Raw genomic sequence first — 10127 nt, 5'->3', positions numbered from 1 at the left:
TTTTTTTTTTTTTGAGATAGTGTCTCACTCTGTTGCCTGGGCTAGAGTGCCCTGGCTTCAGCCTAGCTCACAGCAACCTCAAACTCCTGGGCTAAACTGATCTTCCTACCTCAGCCTCACGAGTAGCTGGGACTTTAGGCATGTGAAAAATTAGCCACTCCCAGCTAATTTTTCTATTTTTAGTAGAGATGGGCATTTCGCTCTTGCTCAGGCCGGTCTCGAACTCCTGAGCTTAAACGATCCACTCGCCTCAACCTCCCAGAGTGCTAGGATTATAGGCATGAGCCACCACGCCTGGCCAATAGTTTCTTTTAATTATACTACAGTATCTATTTATTGCAAGAGAATAAATACTATTCCATTTATTCAGATGAGACTATCATTCTGTAAAGTCTTCATATACTATTTCAATGACTGTAGGCTTGACCATATTATTTATTTTCAGATATAATTTTAGTTTGGATTCCCAATAACAATATCTCTCATGTTTGATTTCATTTATTAATGAATTAAATACTAAATATAAAATAACACCAACACATAATAAATTATATTTTTATCATAAACTATGAATTATATTTAAAATTACTTTCTCTCTTTTTTCATTTTAGATGAAAGAGAAGATGTTCAAAAGAAAACATTCACAAAATGGATAAATGCACAATTTTCTAAGGTATGAATTGTTTATTACTTCTTTTTTAAGATGTAGTATAAGTTGTAAAATTTTTAAAATGGACCATGTACCTGTGTGTTTCAAATGTCTATACTATTTTTTATTACTGTCATTTTATTTTAGCTGTGCAAATGTGAGAATATTATGCTGAATTTTAATTGAGGAATAACTAGCAAAATATATGGTAAAGAGCAATTATTTAATTTTATAAAATGTATACCTTTAGTTCTTCTTGATAATATGAATTTCTTTGATGACATGAGTCATCAGAGGATTGTAACAGCAATCTTCCGTCAAGTATGTAGTATATGTCATATATTAGAAGAAGATATGAGGGACTTTTATTAGTGTGAAAATTACCTTCTGTCTTTCTTCCTTTTTAGCAAGTTCAATAAAAACTAATATAACTGCATTGGATCTATTCAGCCACAATATCTTAGAGCATATTTCAAATAATTTAAGATGACAAATTCATCTTCTTCTTCTGGAGGCATCACTCCATATTCTTAATAATATTTATTTTGTAAACACAACTCAACTCATAATTGGTAGCACAACTCTAGATAATTATATATGAACACAGAGTAAGATATTCCTATCTTGAAAACTAGCATTAGGACTGCAATATAAGGAAGTTTGTTTGGATTTCAAGGAAAGAAAGACTTGGATTTACATTTAATCATTCAGGATTTGGGAAAATCAAATAATTATTTTTTGTGAGTCAGTTTTATCTTTTTATCATGTGTATGTGTGTTTGTGTATGTGTATGTATGGACAGAGAGAGAGAGAGAGAATGCACCAACTTGATCATCCAATCCAGATAATGGGAATATAAAGCTAATAAAATATAGTCTCTATACTCAAAGCTTGAAAATTCCTAGCACAATTCCTGATACTCTTAATATATATGTGTTATTCTCTCCACGGATCTGTCTCATTTTATAAAAATCTTGGTAAGAGATTCCAAAACAGTCCATGAGGAGATACAGTTTCAAAAGTGTTCCCTTTGCTATCACAGAAAGTTTTAGAGTATCATCCATTCTTTGTATTTTTTGATAGCAGAACTTTGCCAGGTACTCTTTAGTATAAGTTACTGAGATTTCACTAATAAAATTTCATTTTTGTTTACTTGCTGAATTAATAATTAATAAATTTTTATCACAGTACTTTAAGCAATAAACATAAACTGAAACATATAATTTTGAAATCTTCAATTTAGTTTTAACTAAATGAGGTACAAATAAAAAATAAAGAATAAAATATAGCAACACAAATATAAAACAATATAAAAAGTAAACAAAAATATTTAGCATAGAAATTCATAATTCTCAGAATATTTACATGATGAATGTATATGGTTTTTTTGCTGTATCTACTGGCTTCATAGATTTTTTTTTTTTTATTTTTTTTTTTTTATTTCAGCATATTATGGGGGTACAGATGTTTAGGTTACGTGTGTTGCCCTTGGTTCCCCCCCCACCAAGTCCGTGTTTCAAATTAAAATTTTGAAACAGACAATAGATAAGTTGTCAAACATACAGAAAAATCAGAATTGTAAAGATATTTTCTGAAATAATAAATGTAACAATACTCTGAATCTTTGAATAAAACCAATGGGTCATTTTTATAATGTATGTAAATATGACACTGTGTATCCTCATTCCTACGAATCTAAATAGATCTTCACTCTCTATACGTTGATATCCTCAAGTATCATTTATCACAACTTACCTAATATACATACCAAAGCTTCATATCCTACCTTCCATGACCTCATTGTTAACACTGCCTTAGAATAATTAGATATATTATTTCCTGTCCTTATGAGTGCTTATAATTTAAACGCTATAGAATAATCACATATGTGGGTACAATAACTTTTTCTCCAAGTATTTTCACCCTCTACTTCAACCCCCATATATTTCGTGTATATTATAAATATTATCCCCATACCTGTTATAATTGAATTAGGAAAGTCACCATTCTTTTGAATATAGATATCCATTATCAGGCATATTCTAGGTATCAATAATGTAAATAAATATTTATAAAGACAGAGGAAATACTTATTTAAATGTGAAATGTATCTTTGTGTGGATGTTTTCTTTTCATTTGAAGAACCTGGAAGTATAATGTTCATATTATTTTTTTCTGTCAAAACTTCAGGTAAGTTACTATATTATTTTTAGACATTTTTGAAGATAATGAGAATTAAGAGAAAGCTAGTTGATTCACTTTATACCACTTGGTGTAATACCAAAAGATAAACATAATTGTGATATATTTGGCAGTTAATTATTGCATCAGTACATGGCTTTCAGCAGAATTCTAGGCCTATAGGATACACAAAATTAGTTCAAGTGGAATCATAATCTTGCGAAACCTGTACAGTCTCATGGGAGATGTTAGCGAATTGCTAAATGGAGTAGAACTGAGTGGGCTATGTATAGGTGGTCTGAGCAAGCAATACTCTGGGCTAGAGGGAATCTGGTAGAAAGCTCTAAAATGGGCATCCGTTGAAGGTAGGAATGTGTATTTTCTTTGTTACCTCAATATTCATTACTAGTGCACTAAATAAATATAATAAATACATTTGGTGAATAATACAGATCATTAAATCTATGCCAACTTTAGAAAAAGAAGAAAAATTCTGGATGGAAAAATATGTGAAGAATACTTAAAAAAGAGATAGAAAAGACAATGAAAAATTATCATCTGTTGTGTGGTAAATTAGATTCAGACACACATATACATAACATTAAAAATGAATATGAGTTAAAAGGTGTATCAGTGAGGCATATGCACACATTTCTATAATATTTGTAAATTATAGAAAGATAACAAAGTAGTTTCTTTTTATTTTGTAAAGCTACAGAAGGGATATTTTAAGGAAAAAAATGTGATTAAATATACCCTTATGGTTTTGGTGTCTTTTGAGGCCAAATGTGTCTTTACAGTAAATCCAAGTGTTCTTTTACTTTCCTAGTATCTTTATAAAATAAGCCCTATATCTTTTTAAAATAAGTCTTCTATTAACCTTCAATTCCAAAAATTTCTACTAGAATGTGATGTATCACATCTATTCTATACAGATAAGCAAACAATATTTATCTCCACATAAACACAAAGCCATTTCTAGATAAGATTAATTCGAGGTAAATATTCTTTCCATGCAATTTGTAGATATGCTACATCCTTAAAAAGGCTAATGTTTATTGTATGATAAATAAAATTCGCAATATAAAAATTTTGCTCATTGACACAGTTATTAACAGAAAGTACAATTTTGAAATCATGACAAAAAACAATTTTGTCATGTAACTTGCACTTGATGTTTGTGTTTGAGGAAAAAAAACCTATGGGAAAAATATATACTACTAGATTAATTACAAGATATCAATAACCCATCTCCCAATGAGTTATATGAGGATTTTGATCCTACACTGGATTTAGTGATTATCATTGTTTCCATACTATAACTCCACTCTTCTGTCTGATTTTTCCCAACATAGTATGAAGGTTTATACTTAAATGAAGTAAAAATGTGTAATTAGTTTTGTCTGTGCTTCACAGGAGCCCACGATGTGATAGGACATTTATATATTCATTGCTACAACCTATATGTCCACATTAAAAACCCAGGACTCACCCTCTCACCACAACAATATCATGAGATAGAATAAAATTATGTGACATACTTTTCCCAAGAATTCTTCAGGATTTACCTTCTAGTCAGTATGATGAGCATGATATAGTGCAAATTAACAGTAAAATTGTGAGTCTGCCAACCAGGATTCTTTACACGACTCTGCACCTTAATGGAAACATTATATCCTTACTTTATTGTGGAAAGAAAAGTAAACATAAAATTCAAATTTTTCGAGTCTTATTTTTCTTATATGTCTATGCCTACTTGTAAAAAAACGTATATTAAAAGGGCATTATAAACAGTAAAACATATAAAATAGTGCCATTTTGTCATTGTAATATATTATTTTGAATAGAAGGAGTCATACATTTATGCAATTTATCTACTGAGTATCTCCTTTCTATTTATCTCTATTTTCCATCTTGTCATCTGGTCTTCTTGAGAACATGACATTTAAGTTATAATCATCATGTTCCTAACTCCATAATTTCATAATGCTATTGAAACAAACATGAATTTTAATTCCACAACTTAGTTTGTAATGAGCCCTATTTCTTTGTTTTTCTAAATTGGATAATTCTGTTCCTACAGCAACTAGTACCTCCAACAGTCTGACTATTAAGAAATTCAATCACAGTAACATTTTGCATTCTTCATCTTCTTTCCACTTCCATTCCCAAGGGCCAGGTAGGGTTTAAAATACTGCAAAAGAATGTCCTCATTATCAATCCATTCTGGTCACAGCTTATATACCTAAAGGCCAAGTGAACATGAATACACAAAGGGCAGCTTGTCCACAATGCATTGCCTTGCTTGGGAACAGAGGGTTTTGCTGATGGCAGAAAACTGTGTGCTTGGTATCTGGCCTCTATAGCCATTTAACTGGGATGTCATAACACACCATCTGCAAGCTCTGTGGCAGAGTAGCATGTTGGCATCCACAATTACAGTCCTTTCCCTGTGTTTGACGAAGCTTATTAAAACTCTCTTTAGTCTGACCGATCCCACATCCCCATTCTCCTGAAACTTAACCCACATATTCCTGTTCAATTGGAACCTTTTATCAATCATGTATATGAACCTAGATTTTCAGAACTAAAATTTTAGATGGGTGATTTTCTTCTGGATGCCTGCTCATTTCATTCTAGAACATGGTTTAGGCTATCTTTTTGGCATCAAACAGGGAGAACAGAACATGTATTTATGGGTTATGCTGCTACACTCTCTATGCCAATCCATGTCCTCTATAAGCACGCACATACACACACACACACAAACACATACACAGTGATCATGTTATATATTTAAAGTGAGTTTAAATTTTTCATTTTGTGAAAGTAAGATACTGGAACAAAGTAGCAAAACATTATTTCAGTGAAAGAGGTAACAATATATATGTACCTTTCCTTTGTATAAGTTAATTCTAAATTTATATGTAACTAACAAATTTGTATAGAACTATTATACAAGGTGCCTGCTTTAACAGAAGTAATAGAGCAGAACTGTCGTGCCATGGAAGGTTCTCCATAGATACAAACTGACCCCTATTCCCTTGGCTTCCTGTTTCTTTTTGTTATTTGGTATCAGGGACAACTAGATCACTAGAGAAGATGAAGGACAGTGAAATATGTCTCTGGATGGTGATGAGCAGCCTTTACATGGCTTTGGTAACACTTGAATTATTTGGTACAGTTTTTCTGGAAGGATAAATATTGGTACAGGAAACTATAGAAATCTTCATTTCAGAAATAGTGACAATTGAGAACTTTTTGTTTCTGTATACCCTCATATTAATAAGGCAATTAAGAGTTATAGTTTTATGTTTAATTGCTCTAATGACCTAATGAGATAAATATTCAAGAAGAGTAAAATGAGAGTTTAGGTGGCTTGCTCAAAGTAAATTGAACAGATAAAGCTAGAACCCAAGAAACTTGACTATAAAACCCATGATATTTCCATATCTGTTATGGTGGCAACAACTATTCCACCTACCAAACATTGCATTTTTCTTGGGATGTATCACAAAATTGATAAGTCCTATGAGAAGTAGGGAGGGATTTGGGGGTCATTGAAGACTTGAAACTAAAAGGTATTAAATATTCGTAATACTAACAGAGGCTTTAACCCGTCTTTGAATGTTTAGTAACCCCCAAACGCAACCATTGTTTGCTTTATCCCACCTTCAAGGGTTTAGTAAACTCCAAATGCAACCATTGTTTGGGAAGTTTTTTTAGTTAATTCTTTCTGAATGATTTCTAATACATATGCTTCTCCAGTTTTGATGAGGTTAAATCCCAATAAAGCCATCATAACTTGAAAATGTCGTAAGTTGAAAATGCATTTAATACACCTAACTTTAAGAACATCATAGCTTAGCCTATCCTGCCTTAAACATACTCAGAAAATGTAACATTAGCCTAAAGTTGGGCAAAATTATCTAACACAAAGCCTACTTTATAATAAAGGGTTGAATAACTCATAAAATTTATTGAATACTGTATTGAAAGTGAAAAACAGAACGGTTGTACAGGTACGCAAAGTATAGTTCCTATTGAATGTCTATTACTTTCACACCATTGTAAAGTCAAAAAATGTTAAGTCAAGGACTGTGTTTATATTAAATGCTAATATTATTACATGCCAGGTTTTGGTGAGTGAAGTAATCTACTTTTTCTTATAATCATCTAAACTGAATATTTTTATTTACTAATATTCCTTTTATTTCTACTAATCAAAAACAAATTATTGTCTGTGAGTGATAATTTGAATATTAGTTTAAAATAATTTTTGAGAAATACAAAACATTGCTTTATGGGAATGTGGATTCCCTCAGATCTACACTTGGTGTTAAGATGACTTGTAGAATGATGGGTCTTTATTTGGAATCAAGATGATTATGCTAAATGGTTTAGTCCACAGAGAACTATCCCTTTGAATATTTTTCTGAAATCAATGTTTGCAAAGTACCCAAGTAACAAAGAATATCATTTAGTAAAACTTAAATTGAATTGTGATATGTTTCACTGTTTTCAATAAAAAACAAATAATTTCCTGTTTGCAGTGCAGATCTTTCTTAGGAATATGCTGTTCTTTATGAACCCACTGTTACTAAGATCTTGATAATCCTAGCTAGTTTTAGAAGGTACACATGTTTTGCTCTCTAATTTACTATGTTCTGAAATATCTTATGAGAAAATTGGAATTGTTGATTGCTATACCTATATTGTATGGGGTGGTCTCAGTAGCAAGTATATTTAGCTTACAAATGTAAACAATTACCAATTAGCATGATAGTTGCTAGCAAAAAATGATTCTCTATAGCCGATGGGCCAATACATTATTTATTTGATTCATTTTATCTTAGAGCCCTACCTAGCTTTTTGGAAAATCAACACATAGTGACTTTAGTGATTTATTTTAATTTTGGAAAGAATAGTTGACATTGTGGTACCAACTCACCAGAAATATGTGTGAAATATATGGTGAAAATAACCTCTCAGCATTTAATAAATATTTATTAAATGCCAATTATTTGTCAGGCATCATATCATACACTGATGAAAGCACAATACAACATGGTTTTTCCTCTCTAAGAGATTAATATTTGAGAAAGGAAATGATTACATTAACAAATAATTAAAATGAGATATGACCTTTAATATAATAGAAGTGTTGTGGCAACATAGAAGGAAGAATGAATAATTGTTTGGAGAGGAAGACAGCTTTTTAAAAGAAGGTGACATTGAATATGGTTTTGTCCATGCAGAGACAATTTCAAGAGAGATGAAGGCAGCATGGATTGCATGCAAAATTGTGGAATGATTGTAGAAGTTTGACTTGTCAGATGGATAGTGGCCAAGGAGATCTATAGGAGTGAAGAAAAGAGGTTGTGCAAGGGGACACAATACCATTTCTGAATAATTATATCATAGTGGGGCTTGTTGCCAACAATAGGATATCAGTTTAATCACGTTAATATTCAAATTCTGGTTGGAAACTGTGAAGTCCTGAAACAATAAACAAGGATAGAATAATTAGACTGCAATACCACCACTAATCCTTCTTGAAAAATTGAACCTGAAGTGTACACTTTACATTTGTGGAATAGACATATGGACGAAAAAATCAAAAAGCAAGTGGGTTGCCATTTTTTTAGGGATGTTTGATACCACATACACACTTCTCAGAGTCAAGCAGCACAATGCATCGGAATCACCTAGAAAGTGTTAAATCATGGATTGTTGGGACACACAGCCAGAGTTTCTGATTTCATAGGTCTAGGGTGGGACCCAGGAATTTGGATTTCTTTTTCTTTTTTTTTTTAATTTCAGAATATTACGGGGGTAAAAACACTTTGGTTACATATATTGCCTTTGCACCGCCTGAGTCAGAGCTTCAAGCATGTCCATCCCCCAGACACTGTGCATTGCAACAATTAGGTGTGAATATATCCATCCCCTCTTCCACCCTCCCACCTGCCCAACATCCAATGAATGTCACTACCATACATGCACATAAGTGTTGATCAATTAGTTCCAGTTTAATAGTGAGCACATGTGGTATTTGTTTTTCCATTCCTGTGATACTTCACTTCAAAGAAGGGGCTCCAGCTCAATCCGGGATAATACAAGAGGTGTTAGCTCATCATTGATTTTTATGGCTGAGTAGCACTCTGTGGTATACATATACCATATTTTATCAATCCACTCATGTACTGATGGGCACTTGGGTTGTTTCCACATCTTTACAATTGTGAATTGTGCTGCTGTAAACATTTGAGTGCAGATGTCTTTTTTATGGGATGACTTTTTTTCCTTTGGGAAAAACCCCAGTAGTGGGATTGCTGGATCAAATGGTAGTCCTACTTTTAGTTGTTTGAGGTATCTCCATACTACTTTCCACAGAGGTTGTACTAGTTTGCAGTCCCAGCAGCAGTGTATGAGTATTCCTATCTCTCTGCATCCAGGCCAACATTTGTTGTTTGGGGACATTTTGATAAAAGCCATTCTCACTGGAGTTAAGTGATATCTCGTTGTGGTTTTGATTTGCATTTACCTGATAGTTAGAGATACTGAGCTCTGTCTTCTTTTGAAAAGTTTCTGTTCATGTCCTTTGCCCACTTTAAAAGAGGTTGTTTGATTTTTTTCTTAATTTGGTCAGGCCTGGTTAGTACTTAGACGGGAGGTATTTAGATTTGTAACAAATTATCAGGTGATGCTGATTCTGCTTGCCCAAGAACCACATTTTGAGAGCCACAGCCCTAGAATGTCAATTACATAATCAGGTCTATAGTAGAGAATGTTTAAGGAAACCCTGCTGAGGAATTTTTGAACCCTCAAGGGGGAACGATGTTTCCCTTTTCCCAGTTGAGGATCACTGCACAATACTTGATTTAAGTTGGGGTCTATCTTGTGGGGACTTTACTCAATAATCTAATTGGGTTGGTATTAAAAGACTCAAAATCTACCAATCAGATACAGGTCAAGTATATCTTATTCAAAATGTTTGGAACTCGAAGTGTTTCACATTTCAGATTTTTTTTTTTTTTTAGATTTTGGAATATTTGCATTATATTTACTGGCTGAGCATCCCAAAGCTGGACATCTGAAATCCAAAATGCTTTGTTGAACCTTTCCGTTGAGTATTCCATTGGCACTCAAAAAGTTTTGGATTTTGGATTTTTGGATTCGGGATACTCAATTTGTACCTATTTATGTTATCTATTAAATCTTAAAAGAGTCTTTTACTGTTACAAGACTTAAAAATACATATCTAATTGATATAGATATCTGGTGTATATATAAT

At 32.4% G+C, this 10127-nt stretch overlaps 1 protein-coding gene across 1 annotated transcript in view; it reads left to right on the top strand.

Moving 5' to 3' along the window:
- DMD (dystrophin) overlaps nt 1-10127 on the top strand; it is a 2517447-nt gene that overhangs the window by 370683 nt on the left and 2136637 nt on the right. The window contains exon 2 of the mRNA XM_012638704.1: nt 612-673. Within this exon, the coding sequence (XP_012494158.1) occupies nt 612-673 (62 nt within the window). The remainder of the gene's footprint in view (nt 1-611; nt 674-10127) is intronic.

The sequence above is a fragment of the Propithecus coquereli genome, unplaced genomic scaffold, assembly GCF_000956105.1.
Source record: "Propithecus coquereli isolate 6110/MARCELLA unplaced genomic scaffold, Pcoq_1.0 Scaffold132, whole genome shotgun sequence".
Lineage (NCBI taxonomy): Eukaryota > Metazoa > Chordata > Mammalia > Primates > Indriidae > Propithecus > Propithecus coquereli.
Note: the sequence above shows the minus strand (reverse complement) of the source record. Positions and strands in the feature narration are given on the sequence as shown.